Source organism: Tachysurus vachellii, chromosome 4 (genome assembly GCF_030014155.1).
Source record: "Tachysurus vachellii isolate PV-2020 chromosome 4, HZAU_Pvac_v1, whole genome shotgun sequence".
NCBI lineage: Eukaryota > Metazoa > Chordata > Actinopteri > Siluriformes > Bagridae > Tachysurus > Tachysurus vachellii.
This window is the reverse complement of record NC_083463.1, coordinates 15,266,151-15,284,510: the sequence shown is the minus strand read 5'-3', so window position 1 is coordinate 15,284,510 and position 18,360 is coordinate 15,266,151. Positions and strand designations below refer to the sequence as shown.

Here is an 18,360-nt window from a genome sequence, read left to right as displayed (position 1 = left end):
GGTAACGGTTGCAATGGTTTATTTATTTTCTTTCCTCGGCATTGTTTAGGTTCAAAGTCAGCAAGTCTTTTCAGTAAGCGTTTGTATGCGTTTTCAATAGACAATTCTATTTTAACTAATGTTGTACAAAGTGCATTTTTTTAAAGCAAACCCCCATTAGCATTAGCTCAGTACTGGACGTCTGTGATGATAAATATGATACTTCTCATTCTGGGTTAATTTTTATGAAAGCTATTTTGTGTGTGGAGAAAGGTTAATGAATATACAAGTGACGCAGTTCTACTATCTAATGCGTGTGACTGCAAATCAGAGGAGGTGCGCGTGTGTGCGCGCGCGTCTTTAGTTAGCTTAGCCACACTAGCGCGTCTCCACCAGCTGCACTCGCCCTCAGCGGTTCCACTCAGTGCGCCATGGCGGAGGGAGGTGGACCCGAGCCGGGCAACGCCGCAGAGCCTGTCGCGGAGCCCGTGCCTGCCCAAACCCCGCTACCTTCAATCGATAGTCAAAAGCAGACCATCGGAACTCTTCTGAAAACTACACTCCGAAAAGGAGACGAGTGGTAAGAGATTTAACTGAAAGTTAGCTAGCTTGCGATCCAAACGCGTGTAGTAGTTCTGACCGAGTGTGTGCTAGCTCAGTGGTGCCGAACCCCGCTTCCGTCACTTCAGGTCAGGCTAACGGTTAGCCTGCTACGGTTGTTGAATAACAAACAGCACACACGCTAATAAGGTTGACACGCGAAGTTAATTAATTACTATAACAACATTTTAGTGGTTTGTTTTTTCCCCAGCATGTTATTTGCTAAAATAAGGCACATCCAGCGGCGTAGCTGGGCGAATATTAGCATCCTGGTTAACCGTGTTATCGGCTAGCATGTTGTTAGCATGTCATTAGCCAAAAGAAGGGCTTAAATTCGCATGTTAAAACACCGGCTCCTGAAAACAAAGTTCTTTAAATCATAATATACTAAGCCAGGGACTGTTGTTGTTTTACTTTTAAATGTATTAAACAATTTAGATAGCTTCATTGTCGGCTCGCTAGCATGCTAGCTTAGCTGCTACTTTTACCAGGCTTGCGACGGTCGAATTTTGTTAGTTTTGGACAGTAAATTCTTTGCTGTTAAACAGGCAAATAAACTTTTTGGATTGTATTTGTTGCCACGTACTCAGCTATTACTTGTTAGTCATTTTAGTACCTAGGCTAGCTGTGGTTAGCTTTGCTACTGCTTTGTCATGGGCACTGGATAACACCCAGACACTGTGACAGCAAAACAGATCAGCATCAGACATTTTAAATAGCAAAGTCAGATCTTTGTGCGCTATTATAAGATTATAATCGAAAGGGATAGTCTAGTAAATTAACTAGTCTAATTAAATATCACCTCTCAGGGTCCGGCTTTACTTAGAAAGTTTACTTGTGTACAGTTCAAACAAGTCACCTGCTTTAAATACCAGGTTATCTGGTGGGAACAGGAATCAATTTAAAAAGCAGATTAAGACTTCAGTGATGACAGCCCACGATTTTCTTTTTTTCATTCTTTCTTTCTTTTTTGATTGACAATCTTTGCCCATTGTGAATGTCTTGTGTAGGTTTTTGATTGACAGCCGATGGTTCAAACAGTGGAAAAAATATGTGGGTTTTGATAGCTGGGATTTGTACAATGTCGGAGAACACAACTTGTATCCTGGACCCATCGACAACTCTGGGCTTTTTTCAGGTAAGACTTCCAACTGTAAAAGTTTTTCACTGGAAAAATAGTATAGTGCATTTATATAGTGAGTTATCAGCAATTGTAGTGAAGATAGCCATTTAACTAAGAAAGTAGTAAGTGTGTGTTTAGTTTGCCCAAATTCTGCAATGGCTGAGCTGCATTACAGGAAGATTTTTCTCTAACCGTGATTAGATTTTTTTTTTTTTTAGTGAAACTGACAGTAAACCAGTTGTACTGGAGCTGTGTAGGGACACACGGAATATGAACTCAACTCATACTCACAGCTGCACTTGTTCAGGAAGTAAAGTAACCTGCTCACATGCTTTAGACAATGACATCATTCATTTTTACTACACAAATGTACAATGATTGGCAGAGGAATGTTGCAGGACACAGAATAGGTGAGCTGCCTTATTCAGGGGAAATTATGGAAAGAATTCAAAACAAAACTCAAGAATGTGAAGGATTTAAATGAGTCTCGGCTCAACAGAACATGTGAGCAATGTTGTTTCGAAGTAAAAAAAAAAAACGTCTTGGACAGCAATACTTTTGAGTTGCCCAAAGCCAGCAGCTCAAATTGATGCAAATGTTGTTCAGTCTGCTGCACATAATAGTAAAAAAAAATGCCACATTCTGTATTCTGTGCTTGTTTGTGGTGACAAAAGATGGACACAGCGAGTCTGAAAACAGACCAACTTTGTGGGGGTGCCGGTAACAATCACACTGCCCAGTGTGAAATTTCAGAGACAGTGCATCACATACCAATACACAGTTCTACTGTGGAGTAGTGTCAGATGTAACAAGTACTGCAGAGAGGTAGAACAATATAATAATAAAAAATGCTGTGACTGTAAACATAACATACTCTGATTTATCTCAGACTAGTGATGAAATGTTATAGAGGATGATCACTGTGGATTAAAAAAAACGTATATACGTGTGTGTTTTATATAGTAATACACACATGCACAAACGTTTGTACTTTAAAAAGTACAGCTGAATGAGTCTGTTGCTGACATGCTCTGCTGTTTTAACAATAATCTATGGAGATGTTATTTATTGTCCAGGATGGCCACAAGGATTTTTTTTTTGGTTCTTTGCTTCTCCTGCTCCAGCATATTGCAGCACATAAGACAGCACTTGCACAACAGACTGGCAGAAGAGCTCTGACTTACTGCTTTCAGCAAACATTAAAGGACGGGAGCTCAGGAAGTAATCTGTCAATCACAGCCTCCATGTTGGCATCCTAGTCCAGCCTGCCAAGATATTTGTCATTGTCAACCAACTCCCCATTCTTTTGCATAATATTTATCTAGCCAAAGCAGCACAGAGACTACCCAGGATGACCCCATAAAAGCTCTGACATCAATGAAAAAAATCACTGAAATGCAGCAAAGAGCAGACAGAGGCCTGAGGAAACCGCTCAAGTTTAGGCCTGGAGCTCTGCCACAACTTTGACAACCAGCATACAAATGACCAAAAAATAGCAAAACAATAAAGCAGAACGCAAACATGCAAATGTATACAAATAAAAAGTTTAGCTGTAAATAAAACTGGTCCAGTTTACAAATTCTGACTGTAGGCATATTGACCACAAGGCATTATACAGGCAGTTCAGCAGCCATAATGTGATCTTCCCCTCATTTGTCTCGCAGACCAGGAAACCCAAGCGCTGAAGGAACATCTCATAGATGAGTTAGATTATGTCCTAGTGCCTACAGAAGCATGGAGTAACCTCGTCAGCTGGTACGGATGTCTAGAAGGACAGCAGCCCATCGTCAGGAAGGTAACATGCTTCCTTTGCAAGGGTGTACTTTTTGACATTGCATAAAACCGGTTTTGTTTTTTGTTTTTTTGTCTGTTAGCAAGTGTGGAGCTGTTTTTAGTTTGTGCATTAGGCTTGTGTGATGATGATTAAAAGATTGAAGCATCTAGGGCTTTAAGATCTAAATAAGACTGAAAAACTAACATTTCCCCCAATTCAGGAATACACAGTAAAAGTCTTTCAATCATTAGATGTAATTAGCTTTCATTGCAATGCTTTTTTTGGGCTTTTTGGCATTGTACAAGTTGTTCTGTGTATTAAAAATGTACTCTAGCATGGGAATAAAAGAAACAAATCTAATTATGGGTATGACTACATTGTTACACTTTATTTACAAATGATAACTTAAAAAGTGAAAACCAAAAGTCTTGCTTTTGATCATCTCCAGCCAAAATCTCATAGGGCCCAATGCTTTTAACTTTACATACATAACTATATATATTTATAAATATATTTACATACTACATCTAACTATGCAAATGTGAATTTCTCAGAATTATATTTGAGTCCTCTCCCCCCTCTTCCCTAGGTCGTTGAGCATGGCATGTTTGTGAAGCATTGTAAAGTGGAAGTCTATCTGCTGGAGCTAAACCTGTGCGAGAATGACAACATGGAAAATGTGGTCACTCGCCATTTCAGCAAAGCTGATACTATAGGTATGAGCATCAGCTTTAACTTTAGATTTCACAGCGATTTCAAACAAACTGAAACTACGTCTCTGCTACAAATTAGTATTTAAATTATTTACAGTTGTAATGAGGATATCTGCAGACACCCTGGAAACTGTATACATTTTCTAATGATTTGTTGTCCTGCTTTAGATACCATTGAGAAAGAGATGAGAACTCTCTTCAATATCCCATCAGAAAAGGAGACTCGGTTGTGGAACAAGTACATGAGTAACACTTATGAGCAGTTAAACAAGCCGGACAGCACAGTGCAGGATGCCGGGCTTTTTCAGGGCCAGGTAGGTGTTTGCCTACGGCTTTAACCCTCCTGTTTATACATCTTAAACATACAGTTCAGTTATATTACATATGATTTTTTTACACCAGAACAACACAGAGGAAAACCAGCAGAAAGGCAGGACAGGGGAGAATCATAGACAGTAAACATATATTCAATAGCTAGACCCTCACATAACTGCAGAATTGAATAATCAAACAAATTTTTGTTTTTGAATTTTTGAAAACTAATATTTACCAATAACTATACTGTTTTAAGACCACATGGTCTACCTCTACTACACCCAGTATCCTATATTTTGTCTGCCCCACATTACTCAGATGTTTGCCAAGACTGCAAATATGACAACTAATTAGCAATATGCAAATACATTTGACTACAGTCTGAACAGAGAATCAGTTTTGGTTTTTATTTGCCTTGTGAAATGTTGTGAAAGGTTTGTCTGAACATCACAGCAGTTAAGCAGATTCAATAGACTGTGCGTCTGCTTCAGTTTCTTTCTTTTATTCTTTTATTTCTAAAGTTCATCTGTTTAACCTCAGGTACTTGTGATTGAGAGAAAGAATGAAGATGGGACGTGGCCCAGACAAGCCTCTCATACCAAGTGCGTATGTTCAGATTTACCTTAACACCTTTACAGTAGTTGATACGGAACATTATTTGTTCAATATTTTGCTTAATTTCAGGTCCAGTACAGCCACCTCAAGGACTTTCACAACATCACCAAAGCTGTCCTCCAATTCCTCTGCCACTATTTCTTCCACAGTGACCAATGGAGACAGCAGCAGCAACTCGAGCTACATGCTGAACAACAGCACATCTGGAGGAATCAGGTCTGTTCTTGCGTCACATTTACTTAGTTTATTGTCAAAATACAATCGGAATATTTACACTGAATTTAGTTGACTTTTTCTTGTTTTATCATAGATCATCAGAACCTCCTAACCAATCATTCAGCCGTTTCCTGTTTGTTATTTATACATATTTATATTGCTGTTTATGCTGCTGCTGTTCTGCAGATTGGGAGGATACAGCTCGTACAGCTCATCCTACAGTTATAGAGAATCTGCCTCTCAGCCTGGCCTGTGTGGACTCAGCAATTTGGGCAACACCTGCTTTATGAACTCTGCACTCCAGGTACATACATGCACTACAAAACTTCTATCTAATGACGATGGTCTTTACACACCCAAGTCCTAAGTAACCTGATGTTTATGATGTGCATTTGTACTCCTACAATCCTGTTTTTGTATTGAAATGCTGCGTATTCCTTGTTTATGTTTTCCAGTGTCTGAGCAATTTGCCCCCACTGACAGAATATTTTCTGGAGGACCAGTATGAAGCTGAGATCAACCGAGAAAATCTCTTAGGAATGCGAGGGGAGATCGCAGAGGCCTTTGCAGACTTGATCAAACAGATGTGGCTCAGCAGGAGCAGCTATGTGGCTCCCCGCACTTTTAAAGTAAACCATTCAAAAACAAGCTATGCTGTTAGATTTTTAGTTCTTTAACTGTGTGTTTGATTGTCAAAATGTCATGCCCAGGCTAGAAGGCTCCAACATTTGGCATAGTGGAAAGATGAAATGTTTTTAACCAGTGCTGTGTTGATGGTGCTCATTGCGATTGATGTTGTCTCTTGTGCACAGACACAGGTTGGACGTTTTGCCCCACAGTTCTCAGGGTACCAGCAGCAGGACTCTCAGGAGCTTCTGGCCTTCTTGCTTGACGGCCTACACGAAGATCTGAACCGTGTCAAAAAGAAACCTTACTTGGCCTTGAGAGATGCAGAGGGCAGACCAGATGAGGTATTTCACAAACTGTTATGAAATACTTTATGATTTGCAATTATGGATTGTGATCCTCACAGGCCCTCAATATCAATAGTGAATGTTTTTCTTGCTTTCTGTCATGATGTAACAAAACATTTGTTAGTCTGTTAGTCTACATATGTTGCCTGTGTGTAAGCATATGTGAATGTTATGTATATTTGTGTTTGTTTATAAGCAATGGGACAACCACAACAATGTAAACATCTGGTCTATCTAACCACAGTGATGTTGTTATATTCATTCTGCATATGGGGAATCTATAATCTTATGTGTTTTTTTTGACAGATTGTGGCTAAAGAGGCATGGAAGAACCATCGGCTACGTAATGATTCCATCATAGTGGATATCTTCCATGGCCTGTTCAAGTCCACACTGGTCTGCCCTGATTGTGCCAAAGTGTCTGTGACTTTTGACCCTTTCTGCTACCTCACACTACCACTGCCCATGAAGAAAGATCGCACCATGGAAGTGTTCCTGGTCCGCAGCGACCCTCAGTCCAGACCCATGCAAGTATGTGTCCAGAGCATTTTTCTAGTTTCAGCCTGCTTTTATTCTTTAAACTGATGTGTTGTATAATGTACTATAAAATGTATATTGTCTCCTGAGATAGCATTGACCTTGGACCTTGAATTTTGTTTTGTTGCATATTTGCAAATGATCAGCTTTTACAGATGGTGTTAGCATGTATGTAGGTAGGATCAAATATATTCCTTCACGATCTTCCCTCTTTATTCTCCATCTCTCCCAGTTTCGTCTGGTGGTCCCTAAACTAGGTACAGTAACAGACTTGTGCAGTGCATTGGCCAAGCTGTCTGGAGTTCCTGCAGAGAATGTGAGACTTGAACAAGATTTTCTGTTTCTCTTAAACTTCATATTGTCATTTTTTACCTTCAGCTGTTTGTATGTAATTTGTGTCTGCTTTGTGCCTTTTTGTTTATCTTGTCTAGATGGTTGTAGCTGATGTTTACAATCACAGATTCCATAAAATTTACAGAAAGGATGAAGGTCTCAACCAAATTATGGAAAAAGATGACATCTTTATGTGAGTCATGTATTTGACCTTATTTAATGTATTCAACTACTGAAGCCAACTTGTGTGCTTTGCCTATTTCATCGGCTTGAGACTCTGACTGCTGTCCTACTCTATGCATGTGTTTTAGCTATGAGGTGATTGAGGAGGACAGTGAACGGATGAATCTGCCAGTATACTTCAGGGAGAGAGATGTAAAGCACAGCGGAGGCTCCTCGTGCACCATGCTTTTTGGGCAGCCATTTTTTATCACTGTTCCTCGCCACAACCTTACCCCAGACACACTGTATGAGTGTGTAATGGAAAGGATTAGGTTGGTGTTCCCCAAGAAATTGTTTGAGCCTGTTTGTTTGAGCTCCTACCTTCTTGAATGTAATTTATTTCACTGGGAACAGATTTATAGTGTGTATGGTATATGGGTCTATGCCTGTAAGAGGCGTATGGTCTTTTGAAACTTCTTAATTTGATGATCAAACATCACCAATACTAAAGGTTCTTTTTCCTTTGTTTCTGTAGCCGTTATGTGAAACACTCACAGGGTACCATGATAGAGAGCAGAGTGTTTGCTACAGCTACGTCCTCTAGCAGCCAATCAGACAGTGGAGATTTAGGGTCTAGCCACAATGCAGGGCTAAGTGGCTGTAGCGGCGCAATATCCAACGCGGCATCTGGCACTGCTTGTTCTACCACGGGCAGCAACCACTCGAACACATCCAATGGGCCCAACGAAGTGTGTGATGGTGAGGAATTTATTTATTAAGTTCGGGTTTGAGTGGAGGGCTGAAGCATAGTCTGTGACTATGTCTAAACTAATCCGGATTCATTTGAAAAACGTTGTTCTCATTTAAAAATGTACACTCTTCCGTTTTCAAAAGGCTTCTCATCTACACTGAAATGTCTGCTAACCCTTACACCCCCTGTACTGTGCATGTGTAAAATGTAAGACACCTCGAAGTAAGTCATTTCTGCCTGGCCTTTATTTACTTATTTCTTCATTATTTATACTCCAGACTGTGCTGTAATCTGGAGTATTTGCAAACTGACATTAATCTTTAACAAGGCTGTCAAAACAGAGAGAAAACACAACAAATGCTGTACTGCTGTCTGCATCCCATGACTACAGTTGTCATCGTTTCCGAAAGCCTTTGTTTTTGCAGGCCACACTGCAATGCGAAAACAGAGGCTTTCAGAAACGATGACACAATTGTAGTCATTTGACGCAGTTGTTAAATGTATCCACTTTGGAGAGCGTTTTTAAAAAGTTCTGGTTTTGTTGACAAAAATGCCATCTCAGTGTGGACGGAAGGCAAAAACGAAGAGAAAAGTATGTTTTTAAACACAGCCTGTATTTTGGAGTTATTTCAGTTTTTTTTCAGTGATTTGATTAAATCATTAGTTTGTTGATTTATTGATTAAACCATTCATTGATTCAAAAAACAACTGGCAACAGTAAAAACGTATATTTACAAACAGCTGGCAACATTTCTTTTGCAGTCTTTTCTTTAACAGAGTTTTTCAGTCATATTTATTTTTTGTATATTTACAGGTGAGGTGGAGGCTATGGACCACCAGGTGAGCCCAGATCCAGAAAGCAGCCAGTCAGAGACTGTAGATAAGGAGGACGAGAAATCTGATCCTGATAGTGGACCCGTAACTACTACTGGAAAGACTTGCACTTCCCGGCCAAAACTTTTCTCTTTTAGCATGGTGAACTCCTATGGCACGGCTAACATAAGTCCCTTAGCTGGCAACATCCTCAAACTCACATGTAACTCATTTTCTTTTGTGTCATATCTTTTATTTTTTATCTATTATAGAGATCTGAATATTAGAATAACCAACAAAACAGTAAACCAATAAAATGACCCAGAAAAATCTTTACAGCACATTCCACAATAGCCATTGACTGGGACTCAGAAACCAAAAGACTGTGCTACAATGACCAGGAGGCAGAGGTTAGTATAGTTTATATGTTGTTTTCAGTAAAGTCGTAATGATGTTCCCTTCAGAATGGTTTCAGCTTTGCTGTCTCACTTTCAAGGCTTACGAGAAGCACGAGAGCATGATGCAAGCTCAGAAGAAGAAGGCCACAGTGGCTCTGAGGGAATGCATTGAACTCTTCACTACCATGGAGACTCTGGGAGAGCATGATCCATGGTAGATGCTTTCACCTAAAATTAACAGCACCACACTGCTAGAATGTAGATAGTGATCCAATTCATCTAGTGACTGTTGGGTGGGGGGTGGGGATTCGATATTGCTTGTTTCTGGTAAAATAATTGTGAGCTGTAGAGAAACGATTAGTGCCATTTTTCACTGTACAGGTATTGCCCCACCTGTAAGAAGCACCAGCAGGCTACAAAGAAGTTTGATCTGTGGTCCCTACCCCGCATTCTGGTGGTTCATCTGAAACGTTTCTCCTACAACCGCTGCTGGAGAGACAAACTGGATACAGTGGTTGATTTCCCCATCAGGTCAGACAGTATTAACTACACACAGGAACATTTGTGTTTCTTGACTTAAATGCATAAAGCCTCTTTCTTCATTACTATGAGCATTTAAGTGGTTTACCTGATACCTGCTAAAGGTTCATACCAGTTATAGATGATTTTATGTTTGAAGTGATGAGACTCTCAAATGAGCTCGTTTTAGAAGATCAGTTTCTCCACCAGATGGCAGCAAGATGTTCAGACAGATGTACGTGTGTAATATTGAGTGCAGTACTGTCGAATCTAGCTGTTTAATATTGTCACAGGTTTGTTGTGAGAGCATTTGCATATAATCACACAGTGGAAAAAACATTCGTAGGATTATTTTTGGGCCATGCTTTGTGAATAAATAATAGATCAGCTCTTTAAAATAGCATCCGCTCTGGCACTTCTCTGATCGGAATTGCATAATTATGTGCTGCAGGTTCACTTTGTTTTAAATATTCCATGTCTAGACTAAGGCATTTTTATAATATTATATATTTGTATAATTTCCATTTGCTTAGGTTTTTGACTCCCTCAGCCTTATATTTATGCATATTTGTCATTTTAGAATCCATTGAATATGTTTGTTAGAGGATAATCTTATTAGACATCCGGATCACTTTAAATGATTGAAGTGCAATCACGACCTCCACAGTGTTAACTGCAAATCTTTTTTGGGAGGTACATACAGGATTTATTAAAAAAATTAATTAAGCTTGTTGAAACTTTGTGCATTTTACAAATACAAACCATGCATACTGCTAAAAATTGTGTAAAAATGGTATTTTAGCTGAAGTGCTTTTCTGTTCCTGTTAAACATGTTGACTGTTTTTTTTTGTGAGGGAATTCAGCAAGTGAGCAGAAGCACTACTTCTCCTTTCTGCCCACTCAATGTTTAATTTGTTTCTCAATGTTCTGAGCAAATGAACAAGGACACAGGTGCTGCTTTTCTGTTATCAGCTATTTTAAACAAATCTGAATTGTTTCAAAGACCCTTTCAGTTGGGAAAGGTCGAATGTTTATACTGTACAGTCATTTGGTTTAGTGCTTGAACTTTCCCATGAAGGCATCTTGCTGCTAATACAGATGTTTTATGAGCCTTTTGCTGTGGTGCTAATGCAATGATGCCTCATGTCATCCCACAGAGATCTGAACATGTCTGAATTTGTCTGCAACCCTACAGCTGAGCCATATGTATATGACCTTGTTGCTGTCTCCAACCACTATGGAGGAATGGGAGGAGGCCACTGTGAGTTTTCTGTTAGCATTCTTTGCTCTTGTTGAAACACTTACTTCCTCTACAGTGCGGTGACCCCCAGAGCAAGTTAATATTTATCCATTTTATCCTGGTCACTGTGGCAGAGAGCCTTTTTAGAAGTGTTCTTATTTTTGTATTATTAATTCTTCCCTATTGTAAAAATGATCAGGTCTCTTTGCTTATATATTTACATTTAGAAATGCTTGCTAACAATCTGACCATACATAGCAAATAGTACATTTCTTGTATTTACCCTGATGAAGAGGAAGACATTCAATTGTACAGTTTTAGTTGCTCAAGCAGTAATTTTCTTCATTTCCTGTTACAGATACAGCATATGCTAAGAATAAAGCTGATAAAAAATGGTATTACTTTGATGACAGCAGTGTTTCCTCTGCCTCTGAGGATCAGATAGTGGTAAGACTTTCAAGGTTTCATTCTTTTAAGCGAATACATTTGTGCGTCTAACACGGGCATCAATGTTAGCACTTGAACAGTCCGAGGCAAAGCTGTCTTTTTTTTTCTCTGACACAAGTCTTGGACTGAGGGTTTTGCAGTTTTTCTGTGTCACAAGAAGCAAAATTTTTTTTGTCAAGTTCAAGAAAATAAAAAGTGTCTGTTTTTGGAACAATATAGATGCTATAACAGATGTTATACCAAGAACTAACTTGTTTCACAGATTTTCCTGAACATGTCATCCTTTTAACAAATAAAATAATAGGCATTGTCAAATTGCTGTGGTGTAAGAGGTATAAAACCCTTTTCTCAGCACAATACTGTATGTTCCTCTCATACGTGTGGCTAAAGGGTTGTGTACACTTGACCATCACTCATAATGGTTCTTCCCCAAACTATTGCCACAAAGTTAAAAGCACACGGTTGTTTAGAATGTCTTTATTAGAGTATTACAAATTCCCTTTACTGGAACTAACCAACCTAAAACCTGCTCCAGTATGACAATGCTCTTGTATACAAAGTGAGGTTCATGAAGACATGGTTTGCCAAGGTTGGAATTGAGGAACTAGAATATCGTGCCCAGAGCCCTGACCTCAATCCCACTTAACACCTTTGGGGTGAATTGAAACACTGACCGCACACTCCAGGCTTCTTCACCCAACCTGACTTCACTAATGCTTTTTTGGACAGCCATGTTCCAAAATCTAGTGAGAAACCTTCCCAGCAGAGTGGAGGTTTATTCTAACAGTTATTCTCAATCAAAGAGAGGACTCACTCTTGAAGTTCAGTAAGTACATATGGGTGTGATAGTGTCTACATATTCTTGTCTTTAGCATATGACACAATATATGGATTGGATATTATGTAAATAAATGAGTGAGAGAGAAGTTAGTGATTGTTGACAGCAAAAGAAACCTGCTAGAAACTGGCTTGTACCAAGTTAAGCATTTTATTAGACAGTGTACTAACACCATGAATAAAAACGTGGGCACACCAGAAATTTATGGTTACATGTCTCTAAAGTCACTTATACAGAAAGTTATTACACACTGCAACCATAAATGCTGTAGATCTAATTTAAGCTCCTCTCTTGATTCATCATTGTTCTGCTGTTTTGTATGAATATAATCATATGGTTATCTACTCTATTTTAGACAAAGGCAGCCTACGTGCTTTTCTACCAGCGGCGAGACGGAGAAGGTGCATCCAGATCCACTCCTTCTGCATCGCTCGGAGGGGCTTCTGACTCTCTGGACGACCACATGGACACCAACTGACTCTCATTAGTCATAAGGCACAGGCACTGAATTAAAAGCTTCATGAACAAATGATCATCGATTCACATCCCAGGTTTCTCAGCGCTTTGACATGGAGTTCCAGCGTTTTCGGCTTTTAGTTTCCTACGCTTGCCGAGAAGGATTAAAATACATACACCACAATGATGATAAATATGTGAAAATCTTAGTTTTAATTGTGACATGACTTTGTCCCCTGCACTGCTCTTTTGTTTAAAATAGAAAGAAAATGAAAATTCAGACTTGCCTAAAGTGAGAAATGTTTCAAAAAGTTGTATAAAAGTATTGCAATGAAAGCAGTTTTTTTTGTCACCCAGTGGAATACAGAAAGAAGCCAAATGTTTTGTGCTATATCAACCAAAGTTGTGTGAGTTGGTGTCATATAGGATTGACCGGGCAAGGGAAACGTATACAGAATTAAGACATTAGGGGAAATAAATAAAACAGTCTCAAATTACATGCGGAAAGTGTTTAGTTACATGTGTGCCTCCTGTGAGGAATAATGTCGGCTCAGAAAATACCTTTGTTCACAAAACCTTTAAAGAGGAGGATTTTCTTAACTGAGACTTTGTCATGTCTTTAACACACACTTCACTATAAGGCTTGAAGCCTGGAGTGGATAGCATAAGCTAATCTATAAAGTTTGATGATTACACTGCTGATTTTTATTTTTGTGCTGCTCACTGAAATGTTAGCACTAGCTGCCTTTCTGCCCCAACACTGTTAAAAGGGGGCTCGTGTGAGTGGATTTAATTAATCTAGTGGTACACTTACGTTTCCAGCTTGATGAAAAGGCACTGAGGTTTCTATTACATGCCATTGTTTGGTTGAGACCACATTTGCAATATTCAGTGCTTCTGATTGAACTCTTCCACTCTGGTGAATTTTTATGTAGGTTTATTTTGTGTGTGTGTTCTGGGACTTTCTGCAAGCCTCCGAGACACTGCTCGAGAGTGGTGCTAAATTTAAAAGACTTGATAAAGGCTGCAGTTCTTGGCAGGTAATTTTAAGTCGAAGTTCTGTAGAGGCTTTACACATTCATTAAATACGATATTACTCTGTTCTACCTGCCACCCTGACCATTCTCAAGTTCCTTTTTTATACATTCTTGGAGAGTGTTCATGACACAGTTGCTCCATGTTAAGAATTTACCATCAGTATGCATCTTTGATCTTATGCTTTTCTGTGGAATAGCAGCATGCATGCGTCTTGAAAATCTGCAAAATGACAACTTGTTGGTCAGTCCCCATGTGTTTATATCTCTTCAGTCTGACAGGCGGTCATGAGTACATGCTTGATTTCCTGCTACAATATTGTACAACATGGAGCCTAGAATGATCACATACTGGCCAATGCATTTTCTACAATGTCATGTTGTTCATTTAAAAAGATACATTTTTAGAAATGTTGCCTAGATGTAAATAGTCATGTACTATCTGCAAAATAGGATATCTTCTTTGTGTCGATATTTAAAATGGCAATATGTGCAAGGATTTTGAAAACAATTCAAAAAGACAATAAAGACTGGAAGTCTAACCAGCCAGTGATGTTTACTTGTTTATGATGAATTCAGTGCTAGAATTATTGGCACCCTTAATAAGAATGAGAAAACATGCATGTGGTATTTTGAGCATAAACATATGGGGATGTTATGTAGAGGTTTTCATAAGTAGTGCAATTATTTTTGAGTACTGAGTTGTCAGTACCCCAACAGATAAAATTTGGCGAAGCATGACCGCCCTATTCTACCGAACTACTATTGTATTTAGATGTCATTGTATATAGTCCCCTTTTTCATCATCCATACAAATGGTGCTCATAGCTGCGATGTGTTGATCTCATCTGACCACATGCACTGGGAACTTTATTAGGAACACCAGTACACCTACACATTACTGCTACTTCTAATCTAATCAGCAAATCAGATGGAATCAGTGCAATGCATAAAATCATACAGATAGGACAGCAGCTTTGATTAACGCTCACATCATCCATCAGATTGGGGAAAATCATGATCTCATTGTTTTTGACCATGGCATGATTGTTGGTGCCAGACAGGCTGGTTTGACTTTTTCTATAATTGCTGATGATCTGGAATTTTTACCTACATCTGTCTCTAGAGTTTGCTTAGAATTGTACAATAAAGAAAAAACATCTACTGAGCAGCACATCTGCAGACAGAAATACTCGATTAAATGTTTCCCAGTGGAATCCATCCCCTGAAGAATGGAAGCTGTATTGAGATCAAACGGAGGTGTTCCTAATAAAATGCTCCTTGAAAGTAAATGCAATTGTACTTTTAGTGATATTTGTTTTTGGGCAATCAAAAGGCTATATTTTAGGCAACCAATAACACCTTGTTGCTATACAGGTGATTTTTTTTTTCAGCCCCAACAATCAACTAAACTGCAACAGAAACTGACATTTGGGTTCTTTGGAAAGTTCTTAGCAAATTTTTAACCAATCCAGACTTTTGGTCCTGATTGAGCACACTGCTATGAATAATCTTGTTCAAACCTACAAGCACTGGGCAATATTGTGTTGCAAGTTTCTGGTTTTCAGACAGGTTGTGCAAAGTCATTACACAATAGCACTTAGCCAAACCTCAGAAGCTTAATCATCTTGCTTCTCATAAACTGGATCAACAGCAACAATGACAAAGGAATTTTCTACATAAAGCTAATCTGGTCCCTAAGAGAGAGCATATTTTGGTCTCAAGCACTGGCTTCCATGCTGCAAATTTGCACCCTGCATTAGATAATGAGCACTTCCTTTATACAATTCAACATGGCTACCTGGACAGATTTACACACTGCAGGTTTCATTTTAGAAATAACAGCCTCAATTTTAAACTTTCATTTTTTTTCTAGCTATGCTTGGCTTTAAGTGAGGTCATCGTATAAGGTTTGCAAAATCCGAACTGGTTTCCTTGATGAACACTACATGTATGCAGGAGATCCTGAAATCAAAATGAAAAATGATTAGAACTGAAGAAACAACAAACCTCAAGGCTTAAAAAATAACATTTATTGGTCGACAAAAGGGCTCGTTGTGCCATACATGAGCTCTATGCAACTGTGTAAAAGTTGGGACATTTACAGAGCATCGGACAGCTCTTCACAATGTTTAAAAGAGCATCGTCATAAAGTAAGAGTCCCAACACAGCAGCATCGTGCACAGCATGGCACAACCAGCTATGAAAGACCGTACTACAAGAGGCAATTTATTTGGCAATGGCCAGAAGCTTCTTTATGTCTCCCTCAAGGTCACAGGTCAGGTATCTTCTGCTGTAACGCTTGAATGGGACACCATCTGGGCCAATAAGGAACTTCTCAAAGTTCCAGGAGATGTCGTTTCTGCACACAGGACTCCAGATGATGCATTTTGGGTCTTCCATTAAAGCTGTCGGTTCATCGCTTGGGAAAGGAAGTTTCTCCTTGAGGAAGACAAACAGTGGGTGAGCGTCTTTCCCATTCACGTTGACCTTCTCCAAGAGCTGGAATTTTGGCTCAAAGCCATTTCCGGGACGGATATATTTCAAAGACACCAGGATCTCTTCGTTTTTACAGTTTTCCTAAAAGACATGATACAGAATAAGGATTTAAAACCAATAAAGTTTCTGAATCCTGAAAGGTAAAACTAATCTCATGTTTAGTCAAGCCAAGGCTAAAAAAAAAAAAAAAAAAAAGTCCAAAAGTACATTTTCAAAGTGAATGTTCATAAAGGATGATCTTTACAGATCAGGGTTGTCAATTTCATTTGTACTAAGCAAAAAAAAAAAAAAAAACCGCTAAACATGAGGGAAAAATAAGGTCTTTGTACTGGATAAATTTCAGAGGAACTATTTAGACCAAAGCCGGTGATTTTTTTTTTGCTTTGTTTTGTAAACAGGAAAGAATATTCCCATGGGGAAATGGCACACTTGGGTAACTACATTATTTCCACACCAGGCTTGTTGCTTAAGACAAAACGAATTTTATCTGTAATCTTAACGTTTACTTAAATACAAAAAGGTTGTAATTTAACATGGTCAAGGTAGGATTAGTTTCTACGGAAGCGTATTGCATTCACTTGAGTAAAAAAAAAAAAAAATCTACTCTGTTTTTCTGAATTAACGACTTCTCAAAATTATGAGAATTTTTCAGGAAAAAAAAAATTTTTGCTCTGTTTTTCTGAATTAACAACGACATAATGTGGATTGCATGGAAGTGAACATGTCCCGCCTTTCAAGTTTAATCACTTGAACCGATATGGTATGCTTCACGGATATAAGATGATGCATCTGAAATGCATTCAGGCTGGCCATGTGGTGACACAAGAGACAATTGTTGAAAATACTGGATCTCCATGGAGTGCAACTGAGGCGCCGGAATCGTCTTCGGTGACGTTTGTATCATAATCCAGGCCCGAACTTTTTATGGCATGTTGATTCATATGATAAACTCAAACCATATGGGATCTGCATCAATGGTGCAATCGACGGGTTTTCACGAATGGTGATACGGCTACCGTGAAGCATACTATATCGGCTCAACTGATCCTGGAGAAACACAGCAACGTCAAGCAGATCAGAATGTTCTTTTCGTCTGAACAGGCGCAAAGTCTTGAGGTGTCTGCGCAAAGTTGATGCACTAATAACAACACCATTTATATTACTTAAAAGACAGCAGTATCTCCCAATGTCTCAAACCCAAAGTAAAATAAAACCGGATTAAAACTTGAAAGGCGGGACATGTTTACTTCCATGCAATCCACATTAAGTCGTTAATTCAGAAAAACAGAGCAAAAAAATTTTTTCCCTGAAAAATTAAGTCGTTAATTCAGAAAAACAGAGTAGATTATTTTTTTTTTTTACTCAAGTGAATGCAATACGCTTCCGTAAGTTTCTACACTGGCCACACATTCCTAGTGTAATATATCCTGAACAAGGATAACCTTATCCTTAATATGGAGTATAAAACTTTAAATCATATGAAGGCTCAGGTGCCATGAACAGTGCCTTGAAATAAGAGACTTCGTTGATACGCACCTTGACCTTGATACGCACATTGACCTTGATACGCACATTGACGCGCACCTACACCTTGATACGCACCTTGACACGCACTGCATCAGAAACTCCCAAAGTTCTCAAATTACAAAAACGGTTGGTGAAAGGAGCCATTACAAGGTGACGTGTGTTTACCTGATGGCCAAACTGGTTGCAGGGAACCCCCAGAATCACGAGTCCCTGCGCCGAAAAGCGCTCATGGAGATCGTTCATCTGGGTGTAATCCCTCGTTGTTGTTCCTCAGAGAGACGCCACGTTCTCGATGAGCACCACGTTACCCTGTAAACAGGACAACTTCATCTCCTCTCCTGTCAGCTTCTTAACCGTGAAATCATAGAACGACTCTGCAGTAGCCATGTTTATGAGCAAATAAGTCACAAACTAATAAAGAATGAATACAGAATGAACTCAGTCAGAAGCAGGGAACGAAAGTTAATCTGGCGAACCACCTACAGGGGAAGCTTTTA

At 39.1% G+C, this 18,360-nt stretch overlaps 2 protein-coding genes across 2 annotated transcripts; one reads left to right on the top strand and one right to left on the bottom strand.

The window, feature by feature from the left end:
• The first annotated feature begins 295 nt into the window (after positions 1 to 295).
• Positions 296 to 14,382, top strand: usp4 (ubiquitin specific peptidase 4 (proto-oncogene)). The gene is made up of 22 exons (XM_060867979.1): positions 296 to 559; positions 1,590 to 1,717; positions 3,367 to 3,497; positions 4,066 to 4,192; positions 4,358 to 4,503; positions 5,045 to 5,106; positions 5,189 to 5,335; positions 5,522 to 5,639; positions 5,791 to 5,964; positions 6,148 to 6,306; positions 6,616 to 6,840; positions 7,079 to 7,162; positions 7,278 to 7,372; positions 7,491 to 7,673; positions 7,877 to 8,100; positions 8,907 to 9,128; positions 9,245 to 9,315; positions 9,402 to 9,517; positions 9,685 to 9,834; positions 10,980 to 11,083; positions 11,421 to 11,509; positions 12,703 to 14,382. Exons 1-22 carry the CDS (start codon positions 411 to 413, stop codon positions 12,823 to 12,825), a joined length of 3,027 nt encoding a protein of 1,008 aa, XP_060723962.1. The 5' UTR covers positions 296 to 410; the 3' UTR covers positions 12,826 to 14,382.
• Positions 14,383 to 15,850: 1,468 nt separating this feature from the next.
• gpx1b (glutathione peroxidase 1b) lies at positions 15,851 to 18,329 on the bottom strand. Its single transcript, XM_060867980.1, has 2 exons — positions 18,029 to 18,329; positions 15,851 to 16,417 (listed from the first exon to the last, which is right to left on the bottom strand). Exons 1-2 carry the CDS (start codon positions 18,248 to 18,250, stop codon positions 16,067 to 16,069), a joined length of 573 nt encoding a protein of 190 aa, XP_060723963.1. The 5' UTR covers positions 18,251 to 18,329; the 3' UTR covers positions 15,851 to 16,066.
• Positions 18,330 to 18,360: the final 31 nt, after the last annotated feature.